Source organism: Lacerta agilis, chromosome 5 (genome assembly GCF_009819535.1).
Source record: "Lacerta agilis isolate rLacAgi1 chromosome 5, rLacAgi1.pri, whole genome shotgun sequence".
In the NCBI taxonomy this organism is placed as follows: domain Eukaryota; kingdom Metazoa; phylum Chordata; class Lepidosauria; order Squamata; family Lacertidae; genus Lacerta; species Lacerta agilis.
In genome coordinates this window covers 52247461-52270770 of record NC_046316.1, presented here as the reverse complement: position 1 = coordinate 52270770, position 23310 = coordinate 52247461, and the positions used below count along the sequence as shown (strand labels likewise).

At 40.4% G+C, this 23310-nt stretch overlaps 1 protein-coding gene across 3 annotated transcripts in view; it reads left to right on the top strand.

The window, feature by feature from the left end:
- The window catches only part of NEURL1 (neuralized E3 ubiquitin protein ligase 1), a 123276-nt gene that overhangs the window by 81928 nt on the left and 18038 nt on the right, over positions 1-23310 (top strand). For all 3 annotated transcript variants that reach the window (XM_033149742.1, XM_033149743.1, XM_033149744.1), the window contains exons 2-3: positions 1971-2212; positions 4763-5084. In XM_033149742.1, the coding sequence (XP_033005633.1) occupies positions 1971-2212; positions 4763-5084 (564 nt within the window). The remainder of the gene's footprint in view (positions 1-1970; positions 2213-4762; positions 5085-23310) is intronic.

Below are 23310 nucleotides of genomic sequence, written 5' to 3'. Positions count from 1 at the left end.
TCTAATGTGTTCCCGACCACAGAATTTTGACCCTAAAAATCCTGAAAACCCTCTGAAACCTTGCTTGAAGTACAGATCACCACAGTTTCTCAACCACCCAGCAAAAGGCAAAAAAGGAAGTAAAGAATGCTCACTATTTAGATATCTTAATCTGTGCTGTATAGCGAGGTTTGCGTACTAATTCCTTGTGTTCAGATAAATGAATTTTCACATAGCAAGCCTTCAGAAAGCGGCACATTGTGTACTTGACTCATCCAACCTGACCCTACGCTTTAGGCAAGAAAAGATGGAACTCTGTCTAGTTACCATACTCCTGTTATTTCCTGATTATAAATATGTGCAACGGTGGAGACTTTGCCAATGCCTTTAGGGATTTGTTCTTTTTAAGAAATGGTTTCGGGTCAATACCTATTTCTGAACAGCTGACCTGTGTAATGAGAGACAGGTATAGGAAGGACAAAATCAATTTGCAGCCTTTCAGAAGAATCATAAAGCTTGTGTTTGGAAGGTTGCTGAATTGTTGAATTCATCCATTCATTAACAAACTACTGCTCTTCTTTTAATTTCTGTATTCAGTATCTGGTTTACTGGAAACTATCTCCATACAGCAGTTTGAAAGCACATCCAAGTGCAAATAGATAAATAGGTACCGCTCCGGCGGGAAGGTAAACGGCATTTCCGTGCGCTGCTCTGGTTCGCCAGAAGCGACTTAGTCATGCTGGCCACATGATCCGGAAGCTGTCTGCAGACAAACGCCAGCTCCCTTGGCCTATAGAGCGAGATGAGCGCGCAACCCCAGAGTCGTCCGCGACTGGACCTGACGGTCAGGGGTACCTTTACCTTTACCTTTTATCTCCATACAGCCACTATCTGTTTTGCATCCATGTGGTTAACTACTTTCTGTCATAAAATGATTGTTTTGCATTGCAGCTACTTTGTGTAGCATGTTATACGAAGCCTGGTCTAGGTAACTGCCTGTAGATGTCAAGAATTGAATATGGCCCTTTTTGCATGCAAAGCATATATTCTGCCACTGGCTTATGACTTTTCCCCATGGGGAGGTTACACTATGAGCGACACAACAGAGCACCAGGTACAGGATTATAGAACAAAGCTAAGGCATCCATGTAAGTAATTAAAATGGATAATCAGATAACCAAGAAAGCTATTAAACTGATTTGCACTGAAGTAGGTTTCCTATTAAATCTCCTTGATATATTTTCTTATTTGGTCTTTTCAAAATCTTCAGTGAAGGAGATTTCATAGCTTCCCTCAAAACCTTTAACCATTGTTCCCTTACAAATTGTCCACAGCATTTTTAACCAATATATATCAGCTGGTAATTCAAGGCAATAGCCAATTGCCTACTATTGTTCATTAAATAAAAGTGATTCAGTTGCTACCTTGAAGGTTAAAGCCCTACATGAATGTGTAGGGAAGCTGTGTGCAGTGGGAATTTTATTTGTAGCCTTCATCTGTGACCTCCCAAAGTCACAGAAGGCAAACTGCTATTCAATTTTGGAGTATGAGCTTTGTTCTGCCCTTCATTCTTTCCTCCCCTCTTTGGCCAAACTGACCCAGTTTCTTCAGGATTGCTTGTACAATTTCTTCCTGCATATGTCCCAATGTTCTAAATGGGTTTGCAGGACTGTACATATAAATGATCTATATAAAGCAGGCACAGGCAAACTCGGCTCTCCAGATGTTTTGGGACTACATTTCCCACCATCCCTGACCACTGGTCCTATTAGCAAGTGATGATGGGAGTTGTAGTCCCAAAACATCTGGAGGGCCAAGTTTGTCTATGCCTGATGTAAAGTGTTTGAAAGAGGTTTTGATCCTACCCCACAGGTCTCTTGTATATTAGTCTCACAGCTAAGCAACAGTAGATTTCATTTTAGGAATTTCATCAGATTTCCCCCTTTTTCCTTTTTAAAGCTCAGTTTCTCTCTTTTTCCTTTCTATCTCAGACTCCATAGGTGGACCATTTCCTGCTTCATCTCACCGATGCCACCACAAGCAAAAGCATTGTCTGCCCATCCCACAGTGTGGAACTCTCTCAGTCAGCCCACTGCTGTTCCACCCCCATACCAAGGGGTCACAGATCATCATGGACACCACACAGAAGGCAGTCAAGCGTCAGGCTAGCTTCTGTAATGCCATCACCTTCAGCAACAGGGCAGTTGTTATCTATGAGCAAGTTAGGCTCAAGGTGAGTTGATGCCTTTCCCATTCACTTCTTCGTGAGAACCAAAATTTATACGGCACACCAGGACCTCACAATGGGAGGGTTTGTATGGAGCATAAAACTATGGCTTAGAATTATGCACATGAGCTTCTGTGAGCCTGAGTAAAGTGCTCCCCTGCCCTCCACATGGTCAGGAGGATGAATAAACCAGAATTCAGTTTTGCATTTGGTGGTTTCTGGCTTGTCACTATGTGCAAACCAGGAACCATAAGCTTGTTGGTTAGTTTGAAATTAGCATACCTAATCTGCAAGTGAGGACAAGCCGGGAAGTGGCAAAAGTGAAATTTTAACCTGGTTTATTTCTCTTGGGGAGCACATGAGTTTTGTACTTTGTATAGTTTCCTCTCTGCTTGTGCAGTTATTGCTAAATCATAGTTTAGCATTACATGCAAACATAGTCAATGTATTTCCAGATGTATTTAAATCAACACTCAACTACTTTCTCTGAAGACCCAGAATACAAGTTACCCCAGGGGTCTCTGTGGCACAGCAGAATCCTCTGGCTTATGCTTTTGCTTTGTGTGCTGTTTTCCCTTCCTGTCCTCCTGTTGCTTTGCAGGATTAATAGCTGGAGTGCCTTGTGTGCTGCATTGTTTGAACATTTAACTGGCTATCTCATACAGTTAGTGTAAAGTACAGATAAAATGGTACAAAACCAATAATGATGAAGCACCATTTATCTCCTTCCCACGAGCTCCCGCAGTTCTGCAATAAAATTGCTATGATGAATAATCCCACAGTTGTTGTTTTTTTTAAAGTGATTAATGAGGCTACTATTATTGCTTCCTTATTACACATTCAGTACAGTTAGCTTGTTTTGCTGCATTTTGTTGCAACTTTGAGGATGTGATAGTATGACAAGTGGTGCAGAGGCAAGTGTGGTCTTTACTATAGGAAGCCCAGACAGTGTCTGTGGAGGTCCTGGGGTGGCCAGAAGACAAGACCCCCTCTCCGCCTCACTGACATGGTCCAAAGGAAAGGAAAGCAATACATTTGGCACCACCTTGGCTGTAGCAGTTGACGGAAGCAGGCATGCAAGATGCCATCCAACCGCCTTAGCAAGAGACCTATCCACTTGGCACTCGCGTCCTTAAACAAACTGCTTTTAATATCAGTCCTTAGAACTTTTGTAAGGATAAGGGTTGCAAGGATAAGGATAACAGAATCAAAGAATTGTAGAGTTGGAAGAGATCCAAAGGGTCATCTAGTCCAACCCCCTGCAACTCCCTGCAATATGCAAGCATTGCATCTAAGATAAGGTACCAAGGATAAGGGTGGATACAGATATGTAATTATCTGAAGAAACAACCCCAATCTGCTTAAATACCAGCAAATTACTTGTAGCTTACACTGGATATCTTTACTGTTAAACTTTATTTTTGCCTTTGAGTGCTGCTGTTATTGCTGCTATATCCAGAGGAGCCTTAAATCACAAAGATACTGGTGTAGTCTTGCTCCTGTCTTCAAAACTTTACTGCTGGATTTTATTTTATTTTACTTTGATTTTATTTCAGTATTGCATTCCCTTGCACACATACAGAGTGCGTGCAGTTTTCCTTTGTTGTAGCCCCCAATTGTGGAATTTGTTCTCTTGGAAGTGTGAATGACACCTACATTACTAGGGTTCTGGTATCCTGTAAAGGCTCATCTGTTTACCTGGAAATTTGATGGAAATTCAGTGATGATGATTGCTTCTGTATGATATTGTAATGATTTATATTTTAAATTCCTGATTATTGTTTTAATGCCTTATTTAATCAGTATGCTGTTGGTTGTATATTTGAATGTTGTTATTATATCTGACCTATTGTAAACCACTTCATTTGAATTGAGGAAAGGTGGTTTCATGAGTACTTCAGAGAATGAATAAATGTTACCATTTCCAGAGCTAGAGCTTCTTCAATATCTCCTGTTAAAGTCTCCAGCCAGCTTTCTGGTGTTGCTTACTTCACAATGGGTTTTAATGCCTTCATTTGCGAAAAGAGTAACTAGCTTACTTATTTTAATCCATTCATCTTTGGAATGATCTATCTAATTGAACTGAATCAAATAATAGAGATGAAAGAGTACAGCAGAAATCACGTATTCGTGTTTGTTACTGCAATCATGAGAACAGGCTACATGGGTGCCTGTTCAGGGACAGTCAGAGTGGTTCATTGTAGACAAAAATGTATTCTGTGACCTGGTTGCAGAAGTAATTGCCATCACTTACAACCTTGTGGAGTGAGGTTCCCCACACAATATACTGCTTTTTAGTAGTGTTTCCTCACTCCTTCCACCATTTGCAAAGCAATCATATAGTTCCTAATGCAGCCCCCTTTTCTAAAACCCATTCATATCCAGTACTGCTGGAAGCCTCCAACTCCTTCTTCCTCCACATAAATTCAAACACTCGTCCCCATCGGCTCAGTAATGCTACATCACACATTTATTCTCCATCCCTTACACAATGACATGTTGCTAATGAAAAATTCAAATGGTGCTGATTATGCTGCCGTTCTTCCCCCTCTTCAGATCACAAAGAAGCAGTGCTGTTGGAGTGGGGCTCTTCGGCTTGGATTTACCTCTAAGGACCCCTCTAGGATTAACCCAGAAACCCTGCCCAAGTATGCATGTCCAGACCTCGTTTCTCAGAGCGGATTCTGGGCCAAGGCCCTCCCGGAAGAATTTGCAAATGAAGGAAACATCATCGCGTTCTGGGTGGACAAAAAGGGACGTGTATTTTACCGGGTTAATAACTCTGCCGCCATGTTGTTCTTCAGTGGAGTGAGGACCACCGAACCATTGTGGGCTTTGATTGACGTCTATGGACTCACACGCGGAGTGCAGCTACTAGGTAGGTGCATTTCTGGAAAATATGACTTTGTCATGGAAGGGTAAGCCACCCTATTGCTGAAAGCAAAAGTTTCTATTCTCTGGACACATCTTACCTGGATTAATCAATTATACCTTATTATTTCTGGTAATGCCATTTTCTGAAATGTGTATGTCACAGTTCCTTATCTCTTTCTAATTATCTAATTACTAATTATCTTAAGTCAGAAAGACCCTATGGTTGTGCTGCTTTGCTTGTGCTGTGATAAATGCTCATCTTTCTTAAGGCCAATAGTTGTACATTGTACAAACAGTATTACAACAAAGGGCCTTGCGACACCTTAAAAACTAACATTTTTTTGTAGTATAAGCTTTTTATGTGATAGTGTCATGTGTGTGTGAGAGAGAGTGATTTCGTTTATCTTACAGGTGGGTAGCCGTGTTGGTCTGCCATAGTCGAAACAAAATAGAAAATTCTTTCCAGTAGCACCTTAGAGACCAACTGAGTTTGTTCTTGGTATGAGCTTTCGTGTGCATGCACACGAAAGCTCATACCAAGAACAAACTCAGTTGGTCTCTAAGGTGCTACTGGAAAGAATTTTCTATTTTGTTTCGTTTATCTTGTGCTTTTATATAGAATTGTCACAGACTGATCATTGCATTTCATTGCCATTTGGCCTCATGTCATCTAGGGACATAGGAACTAGCCCAAGATTGTCCTCTCTGACTGGCAGCAATTATCCAGTGTTTCAGGCAGACGACTTCCACATTTGTTTATTTATTTTCAATATTTGCACATGGCGCTGTTGCAAAGGAAGCTTGCAAATAAAAACCAGATCCCGTTCTACTGTTATTTAATTAATTTTTTACCTGCCCTTCATCTAACAAGTGATACCAGAGTAGGATGCATCATATATAAAATCAACTAACAATACAACAATCCCAGTGAAAGCATAAAAACCAATATAACATTGACATCTTTTTATCTGGAGATGCCAAGGATTGAACCTGGGGCTTTCTACATTCAAAGCATGTGCTCTACATCTGAGTTATAATAAATCTGTTCATTTCTAAGGTGTCACACGACTCTGTTGTTTTTGCTGCAACGTATTATCATAGCTGTCCCTTTGGAAACAGTACAACCCTCTGGAAACAGCACAACATGAATAAAGGTTGTGTTCAATACTTAATTATCGAGTCTTGAACAGGATGCAAATGGTAGAAAGTGACTCGGTTCATATGTTTAGTAATCTCATCCTTAAAATACCTCCCAATTTGTCCTTTAATTAATAAGCCCGAGCAAACCTGGAGTGCTAAACACATTCCAATGGAGTTTCACCCATGTTTTGTCTGCATAGCAGAACAAGAATCAGGCCATGTTTGTTGTTAGAAAGTGCTGCTTGATGCCATCCCTGTAAACCTTACATTCCTCACTCTTGTTCATAAGGATGCCAAAGACCAAGCAAGCAAAATGGGGCTGGAAGTAATAAATCATAATGAAAATAAATATCATTAATAGAAGAATTTTGTTATGACAGACTATTGGTGCACATTCTGAAGCATGGAATGCACTCCATAAAAGTTCCCCATTATCTTATTTATCTCTCTTACATCTGACATGGGTAAATGCATTTCATAGTTTATGCATGGCTCACGTTTTACCTGAAAGAAGGATTTGCTGGTTGTTACTTCTATTTAAATGAAATTGCTATTCTTAAAATATTAGGTTTAGAAAATGAAATATGTTTCCTGGGCTCTAGGAGAATCCTTGGTAGATCATTTTATTACACAATAAAAGTACAGCCATGAAAAATCATTTTATTGTGTTTTAAAAGCTCTGTTGTGAGAGTTCCTGGTGAGCTGAGTGTTCCTGAGCTTGTAAGGCAAAGCTCCAGAATAAATGGAAGTTCAGCTGTGAGGTACAACTAAAATTCAAGAAAGACCAATTAACACAACAATCCTTTTTACACTATGAGTTGACATACTTTGCGATTACATGAGTTGACATACTTAGCAGCTTTTGCATAAGGAGTATCCTAGTGTATGACAGATATCTGTGATTTTACTGATCCTTCATGTAACATTTAAGATTTATTGAAATCTTAAGTGAGTTGAAGTTAGTGTAACTGTTCACAAGATTGCTTTATGATGGTCCTCTGTTAGAGAAGGTCACATTGTGTTATCTTTTTGTATACAAAATGATGGTATGAATGGCTTATATTCTGATAGAAAGATCAGAATATTGCTGATAAAATATTTGTGTTATTGTGTAAACAATATGTCTAGCATTATATGTGAATCGTTCTGAGATTTTTACCCACTTTAGCAAGGCAGGGAAAAAGAGGGCTAATACACGTCATTGAACCTTGAGGTTATGTGCAATATTCTCATAGCTAACCTTGGCATTAAAATGCACTTTTAATGCCTAAAATAAGACTCATAGGCGAAATAATTTTGAAATCAGTCCCTGGGTTTGAAAGTGGATGGAATGAATGAATTGTTATATTATTTTAAGGAATTATATTTGAGAGGGAAACATATGGAATTCTCAGCCTTGTTAGTTTTCTAGCAATGCTAACATCTAGTGGACTCATTTGCTCTCCATCCGTTTACAGATGTTAAAGTTCCATCAACCTTCCCTAGACCCATAATTCCTTTTGAATTCGAAACGTCTCACAGCAAGTTACCTACTTTCTTTATCTTCCTTTCCTTCACAAAGAGTTAAACCAGGCACCCCCAAACTCGGCCCTCCAGATGTTTTGGGACTACAATTCCCATCATCCCTGACCACTGGGTCCTGTTAGCTGGGGTGATGGGAGTTGTAACATCTGGAGGGCTGAGTTTGGGGGTGCCTGAGTTAAACTTTTCACTCTGCTTCATTACGAGAGCTAACAGACAGAAGTGTCCTGCAGATATCTTGTCTCTGCCAATTAGCTAAATGCAGTTAGTACAAAGCAGTGTAACCAGTACAGCAAGGCACCTGCCACCAGGATTCAGATTCCCCTGCCGCTTAGAATGAGTTTATGCAATTGACATTAATGCTCAGGCATTTTATTTATAGCATGTTCCAATTGCCTTTGGCAGGCTTAATCTTGGCAATTGTCTTGAAACCTCTTAATCTTGTTTCTTACGCATCTCCATTCTGTATTATGTGGTGTCAAAGCTCAGGTGGTTGTTGACATATAATTCTTCATCAATTCTACACTCGCTTTGGGGCTGCACTCCGGTATCCCCACCTACCTGGGAGTAAGTCCTGTTGAACTCAGTAGGACTTACCTCTGAGTAGACATGCATACGATTGTGGTATTCTTCCCCTTTCCTTGTGAATTTTAATCAAGAGCATTGGATGGGAAAACTACAAAAATTAGAGGTAGTGGAGGTTCAGGAGTTGTGTTCTGAGAACTTTTGGTTGTTTTCTTCTAAAAATAGGCTGAAATAACTACTGAGATATAAATCTAAAACCTGTTCTACACATACCCTTTTGTAATGATTGACCTGCTGTTTCTCCAGTATCCCAAAGGATTTTTTTTTAAAATAAAAGAAATCAAGATAATAGAGTCGGACATCAACTAGAAAACATTGGCTACTAAAAACAGATTAAATAGGATTACTTTCCTTGTACGGAGAAGTCAACATTGTGAAATCAAATATACAGATGCCATTTAAAATTAAGAGAATGAATATTTTATTACATTGTTTAGAGGAAAAGGTACATCATCTTAATTGATGGTTATGTAATGTATTTTATTTTGGATGTCATTGTTCCCATTATGATTTCTTAAACCAAGAGCAAAAGTAAACAAAAGGGTTGAAATGCAAATACTCTATTATGGGAATTAATCTTTGCAATCTCCCTTAATACTTTTCAAATGATTAAGCAGAGTAGTTTGACCTCAAGAGGTTGCTTTTACCAGCTAAACATGCACTTCTCTACATTTCTTATATATATTGAAAAAAACAAACCTGGAAATCACAGTCATGCGAGCAATTTTTTTTCCTGTTTCAAAAATTTGACCATTGGTTAGCTCAGCATATGCATTCAAGCCTTTTTGTGCCCATTTTTGAGTGATGTGAATTCTTTGGACAGTGTTGCCTGAGGGACTGGATCAACTAGCTTTGCAGGAGGCGGGATAGTGATGCCCCCTTCCAATTACAACTTGGCTCCTCCTTTCCTGTAACTGTCTTGTGCTGTGGCCATTATACTTGATGTGCTTATTTTCTTTTCTCAGCCATGCCCTTTTGTACCATGCCTAACGAGTTGTAACCCTGAATTGTAAACTCTGAACATTTCTGTAAAAAAAGAATATAGATAAGTAAAAGCATAGGGGACCTAGAAATGAATGTTGCCTGGTGCAGTGTGAAGTACTCCTGTTCAAGAATGCCAACCAGCCAGCCATGTTCCCCCCCTCCCCAGAATACTCCACTCTGCACCCTCTTTCTATACTCACCTGTTTTCCCTCCCTACCCCAACAATCAGCCAGCATTTCATGACCACTACTGAGCATGCCCAGTCTTCATCAGACCCACCCTCCCATCTCCTATATATATATGTGTAGTGCTATTTAGAAGACCTAGGCACACTTCCCTTCTTTCTGCATCTTATTAAGTGGAGGGATACGTAATAGAGCCTTTCTGTTGGCTGCAGTGTCCATGTAGATTCATGCAGGGAGTGATGTTATTTCAGATGTCCAGGTACCAAGGGCTTAAAATGCAAGATCCAACACCTTGAATTGGGTCAGGAAACATTTTGGGATCTTGATATAATACTAATATAAGGTGACGTGGCTCCTGTCAGTTGACACATTTTGTGCTAGTGGTGGTTTCCAAATACTTTTCAAGGTTAGCTCTAGGCACCAAGGCATCAACTGCATCAACACCAGCCTTATATTGTGCTGAGGGTCTTCTCTTACTTCCCAGTGATAGGGATGGCTCATATGGTCTTCTACCACTCTTTCAGTAGCCCTATGCATTGTTTAGACAAAAATAAGTCCCCCCCCATTTTATCTTCATAGAACCCACTTTTTATTATTGCTTTCAGCTTTTCAGTTGGTGGGACAGTACATTTAGACAGGTCAGATTCAAACATGGATGCAAATTAATTCCAGATATTCTAATTTGTGTTAGTGGATGAAGAAATTTACAACACTAAGAATGTTTACATCAGCAAGCAAACACAACTGACTGGAATGATTCCCTTCACACTAGTTCTATATGTCTATGTAAATAAGCCTTCAGTGTGAACAGATGTGGTATGGTTTGCTTGAAAACGAAGAGAGCATGAGAAAATATCTTTAGGAGTATTGCGTGTGCAGTGTCTTGAACTAGATGCTGTGTGTTATTGGACTCTGCAACTTTTTGGCAGTGAGAAGAATGGGAACGGGGGGAAAGTTTATCATTTACCCACCCTCAACTCCTAGTAAACCACAGCAACTCTCAAAGTATTACTGATGATCACCGTAGAGGAAAGTGGTAACAGACCCTGGACATTGTGAGGCACTTGCACACTAGAGAGATAGGTGGTCCTGCCCTGTGGTGGGCTATGGCAAGAGTGTCATTGCTTTTTCAGTCTGTGTTTGGTTGTGTGAGGGTGTTTGGAACCGAAGGTGGCATGTTTGATGGGTGCTCCTGGGTGAAAGTAGGGATCACTCTTGCTGGGCTGCACTGGTGCCCTAAGTAAGAACTAGGATACCAGGCTGCACAAGATGAGATAAGAGGTCAACTAGTGACTGCATACACGGTATTGAGTGTTTGAGAATGAGGATGGCATGTTTCAGGGGTGCTGCTGGGTACCCAGTGGTTGATACTGGGGCTTTCCTGAGAGCTAGGGTACTAGGGGTGTCATATGATTTTGTGAGTGATGGGACTGTGGAGTTGTGCCATCGATATTGGGTAGGTGCTGAGGGTTATCATTTAGATTAGGTTGGTGCTGGAAGTTGTTAGATGGCAGCAATGGTCCAGTTTATATAGGTATCTATCGGATGAATATAAACTAGTAATTGGTTAAAAGTGGATGCGTAATATATATGAAAGTGGATGTGTGTATGAATGGTGGGTGCATAGTGGTGCTGAGAGTGCCTGGGTGAGTGGAATATCGGTCCAGTGTTTGTCTGGGCGATTGCAGCAGAGGAGAGATCACTAGATGTGCCTCAATATCAGTGGTAACAGGCAGGAGGAATTACAGCATTGGAGGCAGATGAGACATCGATGGAGTAGGGACACTGCATGCATGCATGCTGTACCCCCTTCTATCTCTCCATCTATCTAATATTTGGTAGCTCAGATGAAATGTTCCCCAGTCTGGTGGCACTGTTATGGTCTGTATGCAATAAGTCTGGTGGCACTGTTATGGTCTGTATGCAATAAGACCATATCTGGTGGGCAAGCTGGCTGGAGTGGATTTGACCCAGCTTTGCCTGCCTAGGAATTTGGTGCAGCTTTTCCCATCTGGGTATTGTTGCAGCGATATGTTTAAAAGTGCAGTGAGAGGCGTAACTTGCCATGTTTATCTCCAAGGGCTCTAAGCATAGGATGATCATGGCAGCTTCAGTAGCAATGGTGTTCTTAATCACTCTAGTATAAACAACTGGCAGGCTATAGTCCAAACAGTTCCTGTACCTCTGCATTCCACTAAATGCCACATACATTTAGTTCTGTTGAAAATAATATTTTAATCTTGTAAAATCTTCTCTGTCACACTTGCTGCTTTCCTGAAAACACTCTCTCCAATTGGCCTATATATCAATATCAATATCTATATATCTTTATCTATATATCTGTGGGTGTGAGTGTGAGTGGATGTGAAGGATGTAGCTGGGAGGCATTTTTCACTAATGGGATGCTTCTTCCTTGTTAACAGGATGCAGAGACAACTTATAAGTCACTTCCTGGGAGGGAGGGGCTTCCAACTTAGAGTGATCCTGAGTTTGGCAGGATGTGCCTAGGCTTCTAATTTCATGGTGGGCCCAGTCCTTCATTATAGCCCTAGCAAAAAAAATCTCTTCATGTTTGTTCCACAATTCCAAAAATATCTGAACTGCCTTCACAGCCTCGTCAACAGGGACAAGAGCCCATTTCACCTTTCATAGTCCATAGACTATGAAAACTTGAATCCTGTTTGTATCCTAGGTTAACCCGCTTCTCAGTCTGACCATAAGTCTAACAAAGAGTTAGCCTGAAGCCTGAAGGGTATTGAGAAAAGGAACCTAGGCATTATGACAGAAATTTGTGCAGATTCATGGACACAAGGAACTAGATTGTTGTGTCAGGGGCATGAAGAGTGTGGATCAGATCTGTAGCCCAAGAGTTCCTAGAACAGCTATAAGTGTGGGATAGGTCCTAGGAAAGATGTATTCCTGCTTGACAGTAAACTACGTCCCAGCCGAGTCCCTTCCACACCAAAGGTTTTTGTTGTTGCTCCAAACTAAGACAAAGCTCAGTTAAGTGCTGGGCAAATGAGCCACCAATTGATAGACTCCATTTAGTAGTGGAATGAGGAGGACTGGTTTCAGCTGGGCATTCCACTGCTAGAGCTTCCAAGTGCTTACCTAGCTAGGACACCCACAACCTAGAGCCTAATAGCTTAGAATTAGTGGTCCTAATTGAAGCAAAGCTGAATTATCAGCTGGCATTCCTGCAGATGAAAAACAGACTTCTACAAAAGTATGTTAGGGTGTTCACAAGTGTCGCCAAAGTAAAGGTTTGCATCTATTGATGAGGAGTGGTAATGTTGTAAGCTGCTAACAAGGAAATGATAAGTATCATGAAGTAGGTTCTAGGCCGAATCTAAGAGTACAACATATGACTAAAGTAGAAAATACCACGGCTGACTATCTTGACTGCCAAAACATAGATCTGACCCATATTCATCCAAAATAAATACTGTGCCATCACAAGAATCGTGGAGGCTACCAGTGCATACAGAACACTTTTCTTTTAATCAGACTGGGTTCTGTGGGACATAAAGTTTCCTAGGCCATTATTATTACAATGTGACTTTGCAAGTAATATAGAAGCTTATTAGACAGAGCACATCCATCCTTTTGGTCATTGGTGGTCATTTCTTTTGGTAAAGAGCACAAGTGAGGGAGACAAGCAGAGTGGCCACCTAGACCTTTGTGCACACACCCTCCAAATCCTATTAAGTTGCCTTCTTTGCCTTGGTGGAGGATCCTAAATGAAATGCTACAGCATAAGTAAGCCAGGAGTACCCCATCCAGCTTGTCGGGGGTTGGGGTGGAGTAACTGCTCTTGAAATGCAATTGGTGGAGAATGTCCTGTCACCTCATGGGAGACTAACATTTTCTTTACTTTTAATGTTCATTTCAGGTTGTTGTATGAGGAAGAACATTATTCCTATCTTTGCTCTTCTTTCTTACTGTCATCTGCATTTTAGTCAGTTTGAGAGCGGGGAATGACCTCTCTCTCTCTCTCTCTCTCTCTCTCTCTCTCTCTCTCTCTCTCTCTCCCCCCCCCTCTTTCAATTACTCTGTTAATAGTGGATTTTGTTTCCTTCTGTAACACACTTATTTAGTCAAAACAAAATAAAAAATAAAAAAAATCCTTCCAGTAGCACCTTAGAGACCAACTAAGTTTGTTCTTGGTATGAGCTTTTGTGTGCATGCACATGAAAGCTCATACCAAGAACAAACTTAGTTGGTCTCTAAGGTGCTACTGGAAGGAATTTTTTTATTTTTATTTTACTATGGCAGACCAACACGGCTACCTACCTGTAACTACACTTATTTAGTAAAGTCATAGAGAGATCCAAGGAGAGAACATCCTCTCCTGCCCCCCACTCTTCAGGAAGTAACTTCTAATTTGACAGTCTCTTGTGTTTTTGATGGAAGGGCATCCCAGTGGTGAAGAATGCTCTCATTCTACATCTTGGAATGAAAATTCATTGTGTGGAGAACATTCTTTCTGTAGTTTCAGAGCCTTTCCAGTTTTATGCTCGGAATCAATTCATGTTGGTGCGGCCATGAAAATTGGATTTCTTTCCTTTCTGCGTACTTTTAAAGGATATTTATTGATATCTCAGCTGGAGTCCTTGAAACAAAATGAGCATGAGTCAGAAATTTACTGGATGTTATTTTCTCAGGAAGGGGGATTGCTATATAGCTTGCAGATTTAATATCCTTTCTGTGTATCTATGATCGGCCTTTGTGCACAATATCTCTGCTCTTTCGCTTGTGGTTTGGTCTGGCTGAGGAAAGAGCTGTATGCGAGACCATTTTATAATAATCCAGCCTCATTGTTGCATTTCTCAAAACACCTGCTGCTGAATGTACCAAGATTATCCTGAAAGTCTTAGTGTTCAGGAATTGAACGGGCAGATAACCAAGCAATCACATCTTGCAGATGAATAATTCACTTTTTTCTGGTAGGTTTTCTCTCAGGTCTGGTTCAGGCATTTGACCCCATGATAGTGTCCTTCACCTGTTGGGAACTGGCTGTGGCAGCAAGGGCACATGTTGATGCCATCTCTCAAATGACACTCGGTGCAAGGTTGAGAAATATATGTGCAATTCACCCAATATATGTCTTCCTCCTACACCTATTGGAAGGGGGAAATGCAAATGCAAATCTAGCTGTATGTTCATGATAGCTTAGCTCACATACAGGGCACTTTCACTGCCACTATTTTTTGCGTGGGATTCAATCACATACTGGCAAATTTTGATTGCACTATTATAGTTGATTAGGAGGTCTTGTGCAGCAAACCCAAAGATAAAGAAAGGGACAGAGAAATGCATTGGAAATTGTGGGACAGCACTTGTTTTGATGCAACATTGTCTAAACTCCCTGCAAAGGAAGCAGTGTAAATGCTCAATAAACGGGTCATCTGGCATTGGGCACATGCTCTGTAATAAAAAGGATATTACCATGGGCTGAATGTCTGAATTCGGTCTAGTGAAACATTCCAACATTCTCTCCTTAATACAGCAAATGGCACAATAATTCTGCAGTCCTCACCTATGGGAGCCAAGAACATGTCGGATAGTATTGTTCCTTTAGGCAGAGGAGAGTGAGAAATATAGGGCAAGAGTGTATTATATAGTAGCGGAGAGTGACCCTCCCCTTCCTTTGGCCCTCCAGTCAATACTTGTACTGTATAGGGATTGTAGTGTAAAAGCCTCATGTATTCTGTGCTGCTGCCTACTACAAATTGACTAATCTACACTCTTAAAACTGTGTAGGTACATGATAATGGTAAAATGCTTTGTTTATTGCAAAGCTCATTCATTAACATGATTTGAACTTGACAGCTTACGTCAAGACCCTGGAGTAACCAGGTCTGATATTTTAAAAATACAATATTATGAATAATGGAAGATTCTATCTGACATTGGCAAAAAATGAATAAACAGATTCACAAGCTGTCAGATCTGCAACAGTGATATCTCGGAAAGTTAACTGGACTGTGGCAAAAATCTGCATCCCATTGAAATGATAAAACATCTTAATGGCTGTGGTTTGTGCAGACTTGTGTGTTTAGCTGTCCCTGATGCATTTTCTTGTCCATTATGAGTTCTGAATTATAGTCACTTAAAGTGAGGCTTATGTAAAACATTAAATCATTATCCTCTTCTCAGTCAAGGAACTACAGAAGAGCAATTCACTCTGTTTAGAAACTAACCAGAATAATGACTTTCATATGCCTGGAATATGCACCCCTAATCTATAGCATCTAATATTTTTTTAAATCAAAACAATTCTAAAACAGGATTTACATTGTTTTCTAAAATCATCTGTCTCCAAGGGCTATTTTGGTATGTACTGGATGGCTGAAAGGCTCATCTCCGCAACTTTTGGAAATACTATCAGTGTGATTACAGGTGGGTAGCCGTGTTGGTCTGCCATAGTCGAAGCAAAATAGGAAATTCTTTCCAGTAGCACCTTAGAGACCAACTGAGTTTGTTCTTGGTATGAGCTTTCGTGTGCATGCACACTTCTTCAGATACACTGAAACAGAAGTCACCAGATCCTTAAATGACTTCTGTTTCAGTGTATCTGAAGAAGTGTGCATGCACACGAAAGCTCATACCAAGAACAAACTCAGTTGGTCTCTAAGGTGTTACTGGAAAGAATTTTCTATCAGTGTGATGTTATCCACTTCTCTGTCCTAAGGAAAATCCAGTTTGTTGATAAGAGAGCAAGTTATCATGGCACAAAGGCAGGGAATGAGGAATGCTAGTTGTCACCATACCTTCATAGAACACCTTTTATAGGTGGTGATGGTGTGGGGGAGGGAGCTGTGATGCTATGGTGAACATTGTCATTAACTGCACAGGGAATTTCTTCAATAATAATAATATAATATAAATTTACCCTTAGACCTGCGGGTATAGGGCAGTATCAAAATTTTAATAATAATAATAATAATAATAATAATAATAATAATAATAATAATAATAATAATGTGCTTCAAGCACCTGTCTTCCTGACAGGTGACTGGATATATGAATTGGACTTTGCTCTGTAAAGCAGAAAATGACCGGGAAATCAGTGTGCATGTGTGCATGTTTTCCTGCCATATACATAAAACTAGAATGCAGCTGACATGCTGATGAGTGTGCATGTCCAACAAACTGCATGTGGCATGACATAACGATTATCATTAGAGCTGACATGAAGTATTGTCATGCTTAGGATTGATGCTTAGCAGGATGGATTCTTGAACTGGCAGAGTCACAGCCATAGAGGTGAGGGGTATTTTGTTCATCCTGTGCTTAGTTCCGGTATTCAGGAATGCATAATATTGTGTAGATGGAAGGTAGCAACCTTTCCATTTTGCTCTTTGGCATTGATATGCCAAGGTTTTTATTTCTACCTTTCATGAATTCTTCATATCCTCAGATTTCCACTTGACCATCTATTTTGGTGTACTTTCAGATTGCAGGACACATAGCAGTTGTGCTACTCTGTCATTATCTCAATGGGCATTGTAACTTCAGCTTGTTTCTCCTCCTTCTGGACTTATTAGGTTGGCATATGCAGCCATAGCACCATCACTTTCCTCTTTAAGGCCTGGCAGCTGTATCTTCACTTCCCGACATTAAAGCATCATTACAGCCAAACAGTGCTGTTCTTATCTGAAAATAGTCCAGAATCCTACCAATGTGTGTAACTACAAAGTAGTCAAGCAGCATCATGGGTTCCTTGCTCATGACCTACAAGAGCTCAGTTACATGGGTGCAGATGGCACTGATATAAGTGTTACATTTTAGCTTCCTGATTTTTAAGTTGTACTTGTTTCATATGTTACTTTTTCCCCAACATGGAGATTCATTAATCCTGCAGTTGGGATAAGTATTCTTCCTAGAGCCCTTCAAGGGATGAGATTTTTCAAAAGCTGCTCAATATGACTTTGAGGGTTAAGGTTTCTGCTGTGCAGAATTTGTAATATCGGTGTCTGTTGATGAGGTTGTCAAACACTGTCTTCAGCTTTTGATGCTCATACCCTTGGTATACTAAATAACAGCAGCTACAAGTTATGTGCAAATTCTCCAAAAGGCTTCAAACCCATTACTGTATGTTGTTCGTGAATTATTTAATGGGTAATCTAGTAACAACACTGTGAGTATAACAGTGCAAGAGCTCATAAGGTGCCTTGAATCCACAGCCTGTGGGGGATGGGGAAGACTTTGAGTTGGATCCAGGCTAAGCTAGTTGAAATCCCACTGATTTCAGTGGGACAAGTTAGGAATGACCCAAGTTCCATTGATTCCAACAGAAACTTAGTCTGGATCCAACCCTATGCATTTATTAATTGTTTAAAGTACTTTCCTGTAAGCAGGCCCTTCAGCAACAGCAGCTATATTTTTTAACTTTTCTTTCATACATTTTCTAATTTTTCTTTCATACATTGAAAGTGAAATGATCTACAGGATCCTGCAATTAGATGCAGCCCACTGACAAAGCAAGGACAATAAATGCATTGATTCACCTCCATCTAAAAATTAAAGATTGAATTACTTTGCCATTCAGAGGCAAGGTATTTATTCTTGCACACTGCTGCTAATATGGGAGGAATAGTAACATTCTAAAGTGGTGCCTAATGTACGTAGTTTTGTTCACTGTGAGAGAGGGTGTAGATTTCATACTCTTTGTATCTGGAGCACTTTGCATATTGCACACTTCCCTCCCCCCCATAAAGTGGTTGTAATGGGACTCAGTTCTGGGGTGGGGGGAGGGAGCATTTAAAGAGAAAGAGATCCAATATGTCTGTGGTGATTGTCGCCGCCGACTGCTTCTGACTTACGCAGCAACAGCTTCTGTTTTCAGGAGGCAAAGATGTCACAAGTCAGTGACTCTTAAACATTGTTGCTAAGGGGACGTGTCAGTGGAATGTAGTGGTGGTTCCAGTTGGCTGGGTCAGAACTTTTACCTGGTAAATTTTACCCCCTTCTGACACATAGTTACAAAATCCATTGCAGCCACAAGGTCTCCAAAATTCACTCAAATGTGTTTTTGTGTCTGAATAGTGTAAGGATCGGGGGTGGGGGGAATCCAACTTTTAAAAAGTATTAACAGTCATGAAACTGGTTGTGGGTGTTCCCAGGTGAAGCAGGTGATTCTCTAATGTCCAATATGCTGTGGAGAAGGTGGTTGTTTCTGATCACCCACTGTTTGAAACAGAGTGCTGGACTGGGTAGCCTGTGGTTTTATTCTGCAGATATACGTCATCTGCTTGAGTTCGCAACTGCATGGAGGGGGTGGGGGGAAAGCTTCACCTTTTGGTTGATACTGGCATCATGTCCTGTTACAATGATGGAGACGAATGTGCAGATTCAGTTTCATTCTGTCTGTCTCTCTCTCTCTCCCTCTCCCCAGAGCTTTCAGGAGACTAGTGAAACACAAGTAGGACCCACAACAAAATGGTACCATGTGGCGTGCTCATGTTCAGGGTTACAATCAGCCAGGAAACTCCCTTCCCTTCCCCCAATCCCATTTTCTGTTTCTCAACCAATAGCTCTCAGCATTCTGTGGCCACTGAGTTATCATTGTGCCCACCCCATATTTTGCATACTTCTGCAACTCTTGGTATTCTCCTAAGCTTGCTGGTACCCCATGTGTGTGGATGATGTTATTGTGTCTATATTGGTATTCAGAGAATGAGCTCCTTAATAGTAGATAGGACTGACAGTAGACGGAAGTATTGAAATTGTGATCATTTTATGCCCTTGTTATGTCATTAACCTTTTCTGGCAGATGGCACACAAAAAGTAATAATTTAAATTGAGTGCATGTTAATAGTTTTTCATAAAGACACCAGTTTGATATTAAGAAAGGAAAGAATGAAATTATCCCCTTTCCTTTTACATTTTTAGAAACTGGATTTGAAGGGTTAGCCCTAACTACAGTATAGTGCAGGGGTCCCCAAACTAAGGCCCGAGGGCCGGATACGGCCTAATCGCCTTCTAAATGCGGCCCGCGGACAGTCCAGGAATCAGCATGATTTTACATGAGTAGAATGTGTCCTTTTATTTAAAATGTATCTCTGGGTTATTTGTGGGGCCTGCCTGGTGTTTTTACATGAGTAGAATGTGTGCTTTTGTTTAAAATGCATCTCTGGGTTATTTGTGGGGCATAGGAATTCGTTCATTTTTTTCCCCAAAATATAGTCTGGCCCCCCACAAGGTCTGAGGGACAGTGGACTAGCCCCCTGCTGAAAAAGTTTGCTGACCCCTGGTATAGTACAGTGCTCACATACCTCATTATTGCACATGAGCATTAAGAACTTTCTTATTTATTATGAAGTGGTTTACAGTGTAAACAAATTAACAAGTTCCAAGACCCTCTCCTGGCTGCCAGATGGACTTCACATGGAGGATGCCTATGAATTATGTAAATAATTTCTTTGCATAATATAAATATGACATTTTTAGAAATCAAGGAATGATGGCATAATGTTTATGCTGTTCTTAAGAACTTGATTCTTCTAGAACAAGAGAAAGAAAACAAATGGTATTTCAGCCATTTTACTCGCTTAATGAAAAGTGTTTCCTGAGGGAATTTGTATCGGCTTACTCCTAGGAAACTGCATGAGATTGCAGTCATACTGATAATCATAAACTGGATTTTATGCATTGTACCACTGCTCTGAGTAGTGTATAATAGTAGATCAACAAAACTCACTTCATTTTATGGACTCTCTTGGAGGTATGATGAACTCCTGTGCTCCAGAATTTACCCCTACACCACTGATTTTGCTCTTATTTGGCACTTGAAAGAGCAGTATGTCCAACTGCAGTAGAACTACCATGCTATTTCTAGTCAGTAATCCTGTGGACATAACTATGTGCCACACCTAATACTACTCTGGTCTCCTCCTTGTCGAGAGGCAAATGCCCTTCTACTTGGGTGAATGGGTAGATAGCTAGCAGTAATGCTTTAGTTACTTTTGTATGGTGTTCAGTGGTTATGAATCCGGTCATATTCTTCATGCTGACAATTAACATGGGAGTGGGAATCAGCAGTCTATTTCACATCAAAAGCAGATACAGTGGTACCTTAGGTTACATACGCTTCAGGTTACATATGCTTCAGGTTACATACTCTTCTAACCCAGAAATAACGCTTCAGGTTAAGAACAGAAATTGTGCTCTGGTGGCGCAGTGGCAGTGGGAGGCCCCATTAGCTAAAGTGGTGCTTCAGGTTAAGAACAGTTTCAGGTTAAGAATGGACCTCCGGAACGAATTAAGTACGTAACCAGAGGTACCACTGTACCAACAGTACTTAATAAAAAGTAAGGATTGGTTGCTGAAGAAAGATTTGGGATCACATTTGGGTTGCTGGAGCACATGGAAATCAGCACAGAATAATTGACACCACTTAAAGGATTTCTACGTGCATGATGTTTAATATAATTTTGTACATAGTGTTGGAGCCTCTGGAGGAAAATGGGGAGTGTGGGAGGATGAATAGCATACTTCAAATACTCTGGCCTTTGATCTGTTTCCATCGTACTGGGATGCGGGAAGCAAACAGCAAATATCAACAGAAGCTATTGGCTGTGTCAATTTGTGCACCAGTGCACTTGAGTCATCTCAGATTCCTGTGTCACACTCTCCATAGCAACCTGCTTTCGGCATTAAACTATCCATCCATCCAAATAGCTATTAGCGTAGATGCTTACTCTGCTGGTGCCCAGGAAACCTGATGCTCATGTAAAACTGCTACGAACAAGATTTAAAACGTTCTTCAGTTGAAAAACAAGACAATCGAAAGGCTGGTTCCTATATGGATCACTTCCTTTTGAACAATTCAAAAGTTGAGAATGTGCACACTTGATTTCGTTTGTGCTTTACAACTTTGGAGATTTCCCATGGTTTGATTGCCAGAAAGGCATTGCAGTGGTGTGGCAGTCACCAAAAAAATTCCACCTCCAAAGTACGATTGTTCAGTGAAAACGTGATGTGCTTTTTCTTCTTGTTTGTTTACCTGTGTATTTCTGGTAGTGGCTATGTGATATTGCTTATGGAATAAGCTCACTGATCTGGAAAAATTAAATCTAATAAAGGAATGTAGATTAAGTTGAGTGGAGTTCAAGGTTGCTTATGTCCCTTTCACATGTGACAAGGTGGAGGCATAATGCTAGATGTTGATACAACTAACTGCAGAATCATAGAATAGAATCATAGAGTTGGAAGAGACCACAAGGGTCACCCAGTCCAACCCCCTGCCAAGCAGGAAACACCATCAAAGCATTCCTGACAGATGGCTGTCAAGCCTCTGCTTAAAGACCTCCAAAGAAACTTTTACAAACTTTCACAAACTTAAATATCTGTTCATTGTATTTTTAAATGAAATCCAAATATCACAAAACGGGCTATTAGGCAAGAGTGGTCCATCCAGTTATATCAGTCATAGCTCCTGAGGTGAAATTTGATATTTGTTACGAGGATAAGAAGATGGGGCATAGGATTTACAAGCAGGTGAGAAGCAAGTTCCCTGGATCGCATGTGGCTGTTTCTAATCATTAGATACACAACTGAGATCAAGCATCTTCATCTGTTTTGAATACATTCCATCATTTTCAATATAAAAACTGGAAAAGTGCTTCAAAATGTTTTCACCTTGAGCACGGGGGCTGGAAGTAGTTTCTTCAACTACATGTTGCCTCGGATATGGTCTCACTGCACAGCAGGCCACCATCTTGCCAAAGCTAAGCTGATCTGGGTCTGGTTAGTGCCTGGATGGATGTAGATGAAATCCACATTTCTTCTGCTCAAGTCCCATCTTGAAAGGTTACAAACATAAGAAAATACATAATCACAGCAATTTTCCTCTTGGTTTCCTGCACTTCTGCACTTCTTCAGCTTTTGTATATTTATCCTAGAGGTTTGAAATGGCCAGGTGCCTTTTAGCTAGCTACACAAAGATTATATTTAGCACTGGGTGTAGCAAGGAAGTAGGCATAGACCCTAAAGACCCTAAAGAGTGATCTACTCAACCCCAACAGATTCCAATAAATAAATGCATATTTCTGTGTGGTTTTTTTCTCTGTGTGTTTTTAGTAGTACACTTGACAAGTGGGCATGAACTTAATCATTTAGCTCCATTGGCTACCTGAACTGCAGCTGCATGCCCATATTTACTGTACCATGGTGAAAGCAGCTTTATAATGTTACAGGATGCTTTTTATAGATATGTTCTCACACCCCAATCTGTGTTAACCAAAATGTGTGAGATTATCCACAAAGAATGAGAGAACCTGTGACAGCCCTGGCAGGTATCATATGGACATTGAATATGAATATTAAATAGGAATCAAACATTAATCAAAATATTTTCACTACATGCTCATATTAGCAAGAAATATTAAAAATACAAGCTTAACCAAGCTTCCTTCCCTTTTGCAATTTTTTTCAGGAATCAATCAGGCAAGCATTCATGCAGAGGCTTCTGAGAGTACAACCAATCTGTAACAATAAGAGCATGCTTCAAGTGCAGTTCCTGTATCAAAAGCATACATACATACATACATAATTTTATATGTATCACTGATGAACAAAAGTTACCAGCTGGGCCTGCCAAAAATCTCTCTCAAGCACTCATCAGCCCAACATACAATGCAAATTCACCAAATAGTTGAGCTTTTCAGACGCATCCTTTGGCATGGATAGCTATAGATGCCCTTCATTGGTTCCCTTCTGCTTTCAACCAGCCCTTGGAGCTAGAGTTACAGATTAGAGCTGCTGTTTCAGCTATTTGCTTTGCAGCTGTTCCTGATGCAAATAACATTT